This window comes from Diabrotica undecimpunctata, chromosome 4, assembly GCF_040954645.1.
Source record: "Diabrotica undecimpunctata isolate CICGRU chromosome 4, icDiaUnde3, whole genome shotgun sequence".
In the NCBI taxonomy this organism is placed as follows: domain Eukaryota; kingdom Metazoa; phylum Arthropoda; class Insecta; order Coleoptera; family Chrysomelidae; genus Diabrotica; species Diabrotica undecimpunctata.
Window position 1 is genome coordinate 117,928,993 of NC_092806.1, and position 14,074 is coordinate 117,943,066.

The following is a 14,074-nucleotide window of genomic DNA, read 5'->3' on the forward strand; positions in this document are numbered from 1 at the left end:
TAGTTTCATCACATCTCGATGGACCCGGTTGGAGTTCGGTATTTCTAGGTGGAGTTCTCTGTATAGTTTCATCACATCTCGATGGTACCGGTTGGGGTTCGGTATTTCTCGGTGGAGTTCTCTGCAGAGTTTCGTCACATCTCGACTGATCAAGGGCCCTGTCATCATTGGTAACGTCGGTTTCTAAGTTCATTACAACGTGCATATCTGAAACTTCAGTGTGATCTATTAAGCTGAAGTCATCTTCAGAGAATTTATTAGGATCTATGGGCCACATTCCAGCAGCACGGAACCCGGATATTCCTTTGTCCATCGTGGCAACTCTCAGGTATGCTCTGTTAAAAATGGAAGCAGGTTCAAAATGTGTGATCTTTTCATGAGTATGAGTTCTCAGATACAAGTCGCACTCACGATTGAAAGCATTCTTTAGGGGCCCAAAAAAAATTAGGTCAAGAGGTTGAAGCCTGTGTGAGGTATGAGGGGGAAGTGAAACCATAACAATTCCGTGTGATCTGCAGTAAGTATAAATCTCCAAAGAAATGTGACTCCCATGGTTATCCAATATGAGAAGCACTGGATCTTCTTTCGATGCCTTTATATGCAGACAAAAATGTTTTCAGTCGAAAAATAACTCTTCATTTATTGTAGATTGCTCCAATTGGGTCTCCTCTCATTAATTGTGAATTCATACGTATTCGAGGGAATATGAACATAGGAGGGAAAAACTGTCCTGAAACATTTACAGCGCATACTATGGTAACATTTTTTCCTCTTTCTCAAGATATTACGGATCCTACTTGCTTTTGACCTTTTGGTACCAAATTTTTTGATGGTTTCTGGACCGTAGAAATGCCCGTTTCATCTACATTAACAATTCGACTCTCAGGAAATTTGAACTTTTCCATAACTGTGAGCAGATTGTTAAAAAATCGTTCAACCTCATCTTTATTGAATGCAGAAATGCGGTTTTGACTTGTACCTTCGGGTTTTCTAACACTAATGTCTGGATGACGCTTTAAAAAGAGTTCTAATCAATATTCACCAGCGACCTTCTTTATCGAGGTATGAGGGGGAAGTGAAACCATAACAATTCCGTGTGATCTGCAGTAAGTATAAATCTCTAAAGAAATGTGACTCCCATGGTTATCCAATATGAGAAGCACTGGATCTTCTTTCGAGGCCTTTATATGCAGACAAAAATATTTTATCCAGTCGAAAAATAAGTCTTCATTTATCCAACCGTTTTTTTGAACATCTGTAGATTGCTCCAATTGGGTCTCCTCTCATTAATTGTGGATTCATACGTATTCGAGGGAATAGGAGGGACATAGGAGGGACAAACTGTCCTGAAACATTTACAGCGCGTACTATGGTAACATTTTTCCCTCTTTCCCAAGATATTACGGATCCTACTTGCTTTTGACCTTGTGGTGCCAAAATTTTTGATGGTTTCTGGACCGTAGAAATGCCCGTTTCATCTACATTAAAAATTTGACTCTCAGGAAATTTGAATTTTTCCATAACTGTGAGCAGATTGTTAAAAAATCGTTCAACCTCATCTTTATTGAATACAGAATTGCGGTTTTGACTGTAACCAATATTCACCAGCGATCTTCTTTATCGAGTCAATTACCCCGACGCAGCTTCGCGGTATTCCCCCTAAGTGAGTGACCTAACTTAACTTATTACTGTTCGTTCTTCTTCTTAGAGTGCCATATCCCTACGGAACGTCGGCGACTGCCATGCTTATAATATTTTTATACTGATCTCGGTCTTGCGCTACGTGTAGCAATTGGTCCGCTGTCAAACCTGTCCACTGCCGCAAATTCCTCAACCAAGAGAGTTTCTTCCGTCCTATCCATTTCTTTCCTTCGATTTTACCGTTGAGAATTAGCCGAAGGAACTCATATCTTGGTCCTCTGATTATATGTCCAAGATATTCTCTACGCCTCTTAATAATATTTAATAAAGTTCGTTGATGTCCCATTCTTCGAAGAACTTCTTCGTTTCTGGTTCTGCTAGTCCATGGAATTTTTAGTATCCTTCGATACAACCACATCTCAAACGCCTCGATTTTATTCATGATATCGGCGTTTAAAGTCCAAGTTTCACATCCATACAAAAGTACAGACCATACGTAACATCTTGTAAACTTTTCACGGATTTCCAAATTTAATGAGTTATTGGATAATAGAGGCTTGAATTTTTGAAATGAGTTTCTTGCCTGTTCAATTCTACATCGAATTTCGAAGGATGGATCTAGATTTTGGGTAATCCAACATCCAAGGTATTTGAATCTCTGAACTCTCTGCAGCGGTTGTTGGTTTAATATCAGTTGGGTTTCCCCGATATCCACTTTACTGGTCACCATGTATTTAGTTTTATCGATATTTATCGACAGTCCCCAATTTGTGCATTCCATGTCAACTCTATTGATTAGCTCCTGCAGATCGTCGATGTTTTCAGCTAGAATCACAGTATCGTCGGCATACCGTATATTGTTAATTATTTCTCCTCCTATGATAATTCCTTTTTGATCTTTTAAAGCTTCCCTAAATAGATTCTCAGAATACACGTTAAAGAGGGTGGGAGATAGTATACAGCCTTGTCTTACGCCTCGTTCAATACTGATTGGCTTTGATTCTGTGTTGTTGGTATTAATAATGGCTGTTTGTTTCCAGTAAAGTTTGGCAATAAGTTTGATGTCTTTCTCATCTAGTTGGATGCTCTGCAAGGCGGTAATTAGTCTGGTATGCTGAACGCGATCAAATGCCTTTTTAAAATCAATGAAGCACATATATACGGGTTTTCTTACCTCCCAACATCGTTGAAGGAGTGTTTGCATAGAAAATAGTGCTTCTCTAGTTCCAAGGCATCTCCGGAACCCGAACTGCTCTTGACTTCGCGCTTGTTGTTAATTCGATTTAGGAGAATATGCAACAGTGTTTTAACGGCATGGCTCATTAAACTAATGAGTCTACAGTCGCTACATTTCTTAACGTTTGGTTTCTTAGGAAGAGGAATAAAGATCGATTTTAACCAGTCCGATGGAATTTCACTGGTATCATACTGTTCGTTAATGACTAAATAAAATGCATTATTTTTGTACGTAGCTGAAAAAATCTTTTCTGTAATAATTTGCAAGCAAATATTGTAATCAATGAATTTCTCAATGCTTATCAGAAACATTAAGGATTGACGACTGCTCTCGAACTGATTGGGTCGCTTGATTAAATCAAACTGATTAAAATTTCTATATACTATATTATTTATCTATGGATTAAAACAAAAGCGAGGACATGTCTCCCCACCATTTATACATAAAAAATGGCCTAATAAATTTCTCGCTAGAATACACACGTGCCAGTAAGTTTAACCAACTTAAACGTATTTACAAAATAATTTCAATTTTTTGAATAGGCCGGATTTACATCACGAATTTGTATAGGCCGTTAATAGGTAGTTTTATCTTACTAAACAAATATGCCAACTTGTTTAAATGTCATGTTTTCAGAAATGGGCATAAGCCGGTATTTCACAAATTTTAATGTGCTTTTCTTGTTTTACTCTCGGCGATTTGATTTCGTCCCAATTTCCTTTTAATCTGTTTTATTAATACTGTTACGATAAATATTATGGCGCACAAAACTGTAAATATATTATTTCTAATTCTTTTCTATTCTAGTATTTTCTCCGAGCCGCTATAAAAACCAGTCTGGGTTCCCGTTCATTCTAGACAATTCAGGTCAATACCGCTGCGAGCCACGATGAGACCGGTCTTCCCCCATGTTCGAGCCAATTCATGTCTGCTTCGAGGGAATTCCAGAACTAACGGCATTATATATTTAAAGAGGGAACTTTGCTGAGAATAGTTAGTCAAAAATAAATTGTTGTATCGAATAAGTTGTAAAATAAATTAATATAAATTATTGTGTTTGTAGTGAATTAGAATAAGTGTAGAAGACTGTAATAAATTAGAATAAGTGGAAATAAAGATTAAATAAACTAAGTGTTAGAACATTTTAATAATAAATAAAGACAATAAATTAGATTAATAATAAAAATACTACAATACTAATTTACCTTTCAAAACATATGTAAGTATCTTTAAATACTTTTTAAAATAATGCCTAAAATAGTTATTTTAATGATGTATTTAGGTTTAAAATACAATTCTTTAAAATTTTCAGTTCCAGATTTTTTATTCTAGCGGTTTTGTTTTTTAAAATGTTTTTATTAAAATAATTTTAGCTATATTTTATTTTGTATAAATCCACGATGTCATCCGCATTGTACTGTAGTTTATTTTAATTTTTTCGGAACCATCATTCTGACTATATCGTCGATTTACAAGTCAATGGTTGCTAAGCAACCGATTAATACAAACAAAAACTTTTCAACTGACAGAAAAATTAATTAAATAAAGAAAATAAACAACAATATGCAGAGGTCATTTTCAATAATTGATGTAAGTATTCACCGTGACATTTTCTATCTTTTTCTCATATTATAAACCAATTTAAGGATGATGACGATGACGAAGTGTTTCCTTCTGATGGCAATAAGGTAAAAGAACAGGATGATTCTAAAAGTGCTTATAAACTCGATGACTCGGATTTGTCTTTATCTGAAGAGCAAAGTATGAGTCCGAAACGTTCTGAAGACTTTCAGAAATTAAAAGATTTGGATTTGGTAAGTTAAAAATACAAAACAGATTTTTGTTGATTTTTAATGTTTTATTTTTGAGGCTTTGGAAGATATTACATGCATGTTAATAATATCTATGTCTATGTCTTCTAGCCAAATACGCGTTGTCAAGGGGTTGGAAGGCCTCAACATTTACGCGTTGAAGAAGTTGATTTTTGTGAATCTTGGGAAATTTTTCAATGGTCTTGTTAGCAGTATTTACTTCTAGGTACCTATGGAGGTTACTGTTTCTGTAGTTGTCAATGCTCCTTAGCAGTTTATTTTGGAATCGCTGGAGATAACTAAATTACTCTTACTGGCACAATCCCACAATTGGATGTCTTATGCCCATATAGATTTTAGCATCTGTTTATACAAAAGCAGTTTATGTAGACTGATATGGTGGACTGTCATTTAAATAGCCAATACTTTTTTTGTACTTTATGTTTAGCTCCTCTCGCTTCTTTTTTTAACCTTTCAGCGCGCGCGTATATTTTTTACATCAAAGCGCGCTTGACATATGTTTTATTTATAATAATAATAATAATAAATTGCCTTTATTTAGTCTGTAAAAATTTACAAACACGAGATACATGAGGTCTATCTAGAGCTACTCCACTTAACCTCAAGTTTACAAAGTTAGTTTTAAATAAGTAAAAAATGAAAAAAAATTATTTATAAATTGGCATAAATAATAATATAATATTGAAATGATAGAAATAGTCATGTGGCTACTAGAAAAATAATATAAAGAAAATAATTTGTGATGTTATGTGATAAATAATATGAATGATAAATACAAACAAAAAAAAATTTTAATGGTAACAATAACAACAACAAAATACTATATAATAATAATAACGTTACTGCGATTGTAGTAAAAATTTCTTATAATGCCGCTTCATGAACTCAAGAGATTTACCTCTTAAAATTTTTTGTTAAACTATTAAACACTAAAACAGCATTGTAAGTAAACGATCGCTGGAAAATAGCTAGTCTATATCTTGGCAGCATAAGACTGTGAGGATATCTCAGATCCAGATTATGAGCGTCTCCACGAAATACTAATTTGTTTCTTAAATAAATAGGATTTGAGGACGAAATAATTCGATATATCAATGAGGCAAGGTGATATTTGTATAAATTATCTATGGTTAACTATTGAACTTCTTTTATTTTGCATGATACACGATCATATTTTCTTATACCAAAGACAAATCTGCAACAATTATTTTGAATTTTTTGCAACCTTAATTTCGTAACTTGATCTAAGCCAGGATAAAATACCAAGAGCCCATAATTAAGAATTGACATTACCATAGTTTCACAAAGTAACTTACGCAATTTAAAGTTTAAAATTCCTTTACTTCTATACAGTTGACGCATAACTAAATAGCATTTTTTTACTAAAAGGGTGACATGCTCTTGAAAACGTAGCGTACAGTCATATATGACTCCTAAGTTTCTGCAACTATTAACATTTTTTAGAGGTTCATTTTTTATAATTAGTTTTAAGTTATCCTAAACAGTGGCTTTATAATTTTTTGAACAATATAACAAAGAATTACATTTTTTAGCATTTAGTTTAAGATTATGTCTAGTGAAATAAGTACAAATAGATTCCAAATCCTGATTTAATTTTGTGACGCTTGATTTACAGAGTTAAGTTCAAAAGAGAAATACAGTTGTGTGTCATCTGCAAAAGAGTGCAATTCAGATTATTTAAAGATTTATACAGGTCGGAAATATATATAGAAACAAGAAGAGGACCAAGAACAAAACCTTGAGGCACCCCTGAATTGACAGATGCAAATTCTGATGAATTATTATCGAATATGACCTTTTGATAACGATTTACCGAATAAAATTTGAAAAACTGTAAGGAGGTATCATCAAATCCAAAATTTATTTTGGATAAATGTCAGTTATCTCATTATTGTTGAATAGAAATTACACTTTTTACTTTTTATTGTAGGTAAACCAATAAATAAATATACAGTTAAAATATATCAGCCTTACTGTTTGTATTACAGTAGTTACACATAATTGTAGTAAGTGAATGTTTTTTGCAAGTGAACGAATTGCATTTAACGCATTTCATGGATGCCGTTGTCCTTTTTATTTCCGCGTTACAACAACGACAATTGCATTTAGCGCATTTCATGGATGCCGTTGTCCTTTTTATTTCTGCGTTACAACAACGACAAACTCCACGTTTTGGAAAACGAATTGTTTCTTCGTGTTCATTTACAGTTTGTCCATATCTGATTTTAAAAAATGCTACATCTGAGGGTAAATTGGTTAGATGATCCCTTGAAACATCTTTCATTAGACTCAGAGACAAATTTTTCAAAAAAATTCTTCGATCTTTTGAATAATTATCAGGATACGAAAATCTATATAAAACTTGGGCATTTATTTCACTTATGTTTAATCAACTGTAACATATAACACAAGGCCATCTCCTGGAGATGCGAGAAGCTGAATATGTTCCACACATTTTGTCCATCGTATCAACACCCTCTTAGTTGCATTATAATCCATATTTACTTGTGGTTTTTGAGCATCTGGATGAATTTCGTTATCATCGTGTAAAGTTAAAAGTAGGATTATAGCTTTGTTTTTGCAAGGCACAAAAGACACGACCATCATGTCTTTTTGGAACCCAAAAAGACAACTATTAGTAACTTTTTCTTTGTTAGTTAAAAATTCTGCAGGAATTTCTACTTAATTTTTTTTCAGTGGTAAGATTTCGATTACAATTTTCTATCGAAGAAACAACTCTCTTTACAATGTCAGTTGGTGAGTTGATTGTAACGTACGGACCATCGGGCTGTTTGCCGCAGTATATTTCTAAACTTGAAGTATAGCATGTCTTTGCATCAGATAAAGCATACATTTTTATGCTGTAATTTGGTGGTTTGCTTGGTATATATTGCACCCAACTGAAACGACCTTGAAAAGGGTGAAGCATTTCGTATATTGTAACGCATGTATCAAGTTTGAAGGATGTTTGAATATTGGTCACAAATGCATAAAAAAACCACGGATTGCAAACAATTTGTCAATTTTGGGGCGCTTAAATCTGGTTGTGTGATCATCAAATCTAAAGCAATTTGTTATAAACAAAAATTGGTTGCAACTCATAAAAGTCCTTGTTATCTCAATTCTTGTTCCGTCGGTTGCCCAAATTTCGCTGACAGTTGCAAAACGCAATTTTTTTATACCAATCAAAATCAACAACCCGTAATATGCCATAAACTCGTTTCTGTTTACATCTCTTCAGGCTCGTTCTCTAGAATATACTTGACGTAATCTTATTCCCGCAATATATCTATTATTGCAACATATAATATTGTCGATCATGTTAGTATCTATTATTTTCAAAAAAGTTTCTTGCTCATTATTGATATTTAGGGCTCTATGAGTGAAACCAGGCTGCTTTTTTTCAATGTTAATTTTTTTTTGTCTTAGATGAAGTTTCCGTTCTCATTTTGTACTATTTGGTAGTTTTATCTTTTGCTACATAATAGTCCGAAAGTGAAGCTGTTACGGATTCTTCATCGGATAAACCCTCTTCAGAACAACTGTCTACATCTTCTTCTTCTATATACTCTTCAGATAAATCACTATCACTAGACACAGCGTGATTTGATTCGTTTTCATTTTCATCTCATAAATGCTCAGCTAATAAGCAATCTCCTCTGTTAACCAAGGACGTTTAGATATTTTTGCGGTTTATCTGATACAGAATGCAAATAATCAAAATAACATTGTCTATGATTATAATACTTACATAAATAATTACTTGAAAACTCGCACGCTATAAAATTTATGAAGACCGCTCCTCTTGCTTCAAGTCTCTGACAACAACTAAGTAAATTTAATATCCAACCAACAAAATTTAACTGCCACGTAGTACCTAACGGAACAATTCAGAAATAGAACGGTGTCAGGCAGCAACTAAATTTCAAATAACAGTGGCATACGTTATTTTATTAAATTTTCATAAAATTTATATATGCGCGCGCGCTGAAAGGTTAACTTAGGCCCTCTATCGTAGCCTAGCTTCTAACGTAATATCCAAATATTTTGCAGTATCGGCATATGGTATCTGAGTAAATACAGGACAGTATTGATTTTTCTTATTTGTAAAATTAATATGCACTCACTTAGTTTTCTTTAATTTAATTCGCCAGCATTTAGCGCAGTTGTTAAGTTTGTTAACAGAAGTTTCCAGTTTTCTTGTTGCGTCTTCATGATCTTCACTTAGAGCTAACACTGATTTAATTCAGGGATATCACTAGTTTGTAATGGATACAGGACTGGTCCTAATACGCTACCTTATGGTACGCCTGCATTGATTTATTTTAGTCCCTAGTAGGCCTTTTCTTGCTTAACCTCAAACACTATCCGAAATATGAAGTCCAAAGTATGATTTCAATAATTCTGTATATTTTGTTGTCAAAATCTTGCTTAATTTGTATTTAATATCTTCGTGCCATACTTTATCAAACGCTTGTGTAACAATTCAAGAAAGATGGCACAACGGCAAAAAGCTTTCTTATCTTCTAGAGACCTCTCAGTTGTATATGTTATTATATGGACTTGAATCTATAGTTTAGTGACTCTCGAAATCCAAATTGATGTGGTGGAATTAGATCTTTAGCTTTTATGAGAGGTTTTATTCTTTTCAGCGATAACTTTTCATATAGCTTCGAAATTACAGATAGTGAAAAAATCGGCCTGTATGATAATTTTGTATTTGGTTGTTTTCTAGGCCTACAATCAATATGACCTCGACTAATTTTCATATATTGGGAATATATCTCAATCTGAACGAGGCATTGATAAGATGTATCAGCTTTACTATGGCTTTTCTAGGGAGTTGTATTAAGAACTAAATTAAACACAGGTGCTTTCATCGGATTGATGTGACTTGTTTTAATTTTATCTTCTTTCGAAGCGACATTTTCCCAGTCAAGTTTGATTTATTTTTAGTTAATTAGGAATATTTTTTCGAAATATTTCGCAAATCTATTAGCCTTCTGTAGATTGTTTTTTGCCTAACTTGCACCTAAATTTCCTAACGAAGGATTTTGCAAGATCGGTTATTTTAATCTCTTAGTGCTATTCTGAGAAAATAATCAGTTTTGCTTTCATTTGTTAACTATCTCACACAGTCAATAATTGATTCGTTTTTATTTTTTCTAGTTTGTCTACTCAAGTTCTTGAGTGGCATTATTTAGTTTTGTTTTATCATATAGAGCTCTAGAGTACTGCCAGATCCTCATATGTTTTCCCCACGATAAGGTTTATAATTTCTTTAGGGTAATTATTACCTCTAGTTTAATGAATTAGTTGATATGAATTTTTCCATGCAAGTTGCTGTTGTTTAACCTTTCAGAGTTAACGTGCGCACTATGAGTCCGCTTGTCGAATTATTTGTCGATTTCAGGAGGGAATACTCTATTCAGTCACAGTATATTGCTTAAAAAGAATTCTTTATAAGCAATATACTGTGATTCAGTACAGTTGTGAGAGTTGTCTAGTGCATGTAGTTCTGCTGCTATATTGAATTGCGGAACGTGAGTCAGGTAAGATTCAATTTTAAACTATTTTATTTCTGGGGTAAATAAAAAATATTTATGTAATTTACAATTGGGAGTGGATCTACTGATTATGTTTTCTGTATATTTAATTGATATAAACTTATTTTTTTACAGATTTTTTAAATATAAGTTTTGAAAATCAACAAGCATATCTTGAAAAGCGTCGCGCGACAGTTCTCTGATTCTGAGCCAGAAGTTGAATCTGACGATGACGATGCTAGTTTGGAAAGATATTTCAAAGATATACAGGACCACGATACCGGGATGGAAGAAAAAATTGAGAAGCCAATCTCAAAAGTCTTGAATGTTACATGATAGCATACCTGAAGAAATGTTCTGCATTTTTTTTATCGCTACACCAGTCAGCGAATTTTTATAAAATTATAAGAGCGCTTAATTCTGGCATGTGACCACCTAGAGAAATAAGTAAGCTAATCAGGAAAAGTTCACCAAGAAAAACCATTGGTAAGATGAAATAACAAACAGGGCTATGAAATATCTTCCAGCAAAAGCAATTGTATATTTAGCAGGTATAACAAATATAATATTAAGATACAAGGTCTTCCCAAACCGATGGAAAGAAGCCCATGTAATCAATATACTAAAGCATGAAAAAATAACATATTTCTGAAAAACTACAGGCCGATTAGCATAATTCCAGCAGTCAGCAAGATAGCAGAGTCATCCAATCCAGACTTCAAATAAGAACAGGTAGACTAGGAATAATCTCTAAAATACAATTTGGTTTCAGAGCTCAACACTCCAGCGAACTACAAGTACTCATACTAACAGAGTACATAATAGATGGATTCAATTACTATCAATACACAGGGTTAGCCTTCCTGATGTAAATAAGGTCTTCGAAAGCATGTAGCATAAGGGATTAACATTCAAAATGATAGAATATGGATACTGTGGGGCAATTAAGAGACTCATTACTGTTTGAACACGGAACCTTGGAAGCTGATGTACCCCAGGAGGCTATCTTTTCACCCCTTCTGTATAGCATATACACAGCAAAGGTTCGAATAATACCCGGAACACTACTCAGCCTTTACGCTTACGTCATTGCAATAGCGGCAAAACACAGGAACCTGGATATATCTGTAATAAATCTACAGACGGCGCTAGACAGTAGAGGCAATAGAAGAATGGAGTATGCAATGGAAAATAGTCATAAATCCAGAGGAGACAATTGCAGTTCTCTTCAAAAAGAGAAGAGATAGACCAGAAAAACAGCTATGCTTTGTTTTAAAAAGTTATAAAAAACGCTGAGACCCGTCGACTTATATATATATATATATATATATATATATATATATATATATATATATATATATATATATATATATATAGATATATATATATATATATATATATCTATATATATATATATATATATATATATATATATATATATATATATATATATATATATGTATAAATTTTTAAACAAATTTAAATGTACATAGTGATTCACGCAGGCCTAGCATAGTCTAAGCATAGCCTAAGCTAGCATAGCCTAAGCTTTATGTTTAATGAACACCCTATATCTTTTATATTTTTAAAAGATACTTAACAACCTGATGTCAGCGAACTATATCATGTAGAGTCTCTTATGAATAATGTAGGGTAATATTTTAAAATTATAAAGCGCGATTATGGAAATTGTTTGTGTTCTTTTTTAGAAAATTGTGATAGATTTTAATTTAAAAGTTGAAGTATCCCAGCGTTTTCTATAATTTTCTAAAATAAGAACACAGACAAGTTTATTCAATAATTGGTTTCCACACTGTATAATTTTAAAATTTTACTCTTTAATAGCCACAACTTACCCTACATAATATAATTCATTGAGATCATGTTGTTTAGGAGCTTTTGAAAATAAACAGTCCATTAAAAATAAAGCTTTTCGACTATGCTAGGAGTATAGTATAAAACCACCACAAGTTTGAAATCGAAACATTTTAATTGATACCCAACCTCTTTTTAAAGGAATAAATATCTGAACCTGCCATTTAAGCTGTTACCAAATTCATCAGTTGGCGCTACAGCCCTTCGTGAGCCTTGGCCTGCTTCAAAACATTCTTCCATCCTTCCCTATCGAGTGTCTGTCTTCTCCAGCCCCTCACTCCAATCTTCCTCAGATCTTCCTGTACATCGTCCAGATATCTGAGTTTAGGTCGCCCCCTTCTTCTTCTTCCGGTTATCAAATTATCATATAAAATTTTGATACAAATCTTCTAACGATATTTTTTATTCTTTGGTATAGTGTAATAAATTTTAGTATATTTTAGAGCCCAAGTCAAGAAGAAATGGAACCGTTGACACAAGATAATTTTGCAAAAAATCTTGATCTACCAAGCCTTGGGAATATTTCTGGACGTCAGACAGCAGTATTAAAGAGAAGAACATTAGCGGAACCAAAAATAAGTCATTTACTTAGTGACAGTGATGATAGTGAAAACGACCATAAGGATAATATGACCATACCAGGAGAATATGATCCGAAAATGTACGAACATTTAGAAGTAAATGATGAAATTAAAGAAATATTTCAATATATATCCAGGTAAGCAATGTATAATGTACCTAGATAATAAATCCAAAAAATACCGGGAATACAAAATCATGATCTCAGAATCATAGCTAACTTATATCAAAAACAAAAAAGTAAAGTCAAACTGGAAAATTAGCAACTCTTTTGAGAAGCTTTGGAGGAGATTTCCATAAATAATTTTAGAAAAGCTGACGACACCGTCTTACTTGCCGACAGTCCAGACGGACTTTTATCGTCCATTTTTAAACATAGACCTCTCCCAACTCATTCCATTGATCTCTATCCTGAGCAGCATACTTTCAATTTTTTCCGGCTAGTTTTTTTTATGTTATCCATCTCCTCTGTGGTCTTCCTCTTGGTTGTCTAACTTTGTAAGTTCTCCAATGTTGTATTGTGGCGTTCCAACGTTGGTCTTTTTATCTAGCAGTGTTACCTGCGAAGCTCCATTTGAGTTTAGCAATTTTTGTTCGACTTTTGTTTTTGATCTTACCCAGTAATTTCTCTTTTTATCTGACAGTCGTTTATTTGACAGTCGTATATCTAACATTGCTCTTTTGTCATTGATTTGTCATTGTTTTGTTTTTGTCATATTCATCTTTAGACCGACGTATTAGGAGCTGTCTGTGGTCCATCATAATTTGTAATTCCTCGAATATGCTCGCTATAATCACGATATCGTCGGCGAATATAAGCAGGTTTAACTTGTAGTTTGCGTCTTATCGTCGTCGGCAAAACCAAGATAACGACCATTAGCAAAAATCGTACTATTAGCTAAAAAATCTGTTTAAGGAATGGGGTATTAGCAAGAGTTCATAAGTTCACATATCTGCAACTTGAAGGAAATTGGGGTCACTCGGTGAAATCCATATTGTAATCGAAAAATCCAGAAGTATATTTAACAAAATGAAGAATACAGTGTGTAACTTGCGGCTTAATATACATATTAGATTGCAAATGATCATGTGCTATGTTTTCAACTTTTTTGACCTGTCAGATTTGCGAAAGGTGGCGCTACCGTAGAATGTTACGAAGATCGTAGACACATCATATTACCAATGAAGCTGTCTTGCAAGGTATAGGTCAGTATGCTAACATATACTTTTAACGGTAAGACAAAGAAAATTAAAATTTGATGATTTCTAGAGATATTAATATATTAACCGTCCAGTACACGCTCTCTATTTTCTTACGTGACTACTCGCGTGGATTACATTAG

General features: G+C 33.4%; 1 protein-coding gene across 1 annotated transcript in view; it reads left to right on the top strand.

Annotated features, from left to right (window-relative positions):
* Positions 1 to 4,355: 4,355 nt before the first annotated feature.
* LOC140439913 (intraflagellar transport protein 46 homolog) overlaps positions 4,356 to 14,074 on the top strand; it is a 28,509-nt gene continuing 18,790 nt past the window's right edge. Inside the window, exons 1-3 of the mRNA XM_072530083.1 lie at positions 4,356 to 4,468; positions 4,525 to 4,692; positions 12,596 to 12,870. Of these exons, the coding sequence (XP_072386184.1) occupies positions 4,442 to 4,468; positions 4,525 to 4,692; positions 12,596 to 12,870 (470 nt within the window). The 5' untranslated portion in view covers positions 4,356 to 4,441. The remainder of the gene's footprint in view (positions 4,469 to 4,524; positions 4,693 to 12,595; positions 12,871 to 14,074) is intronic.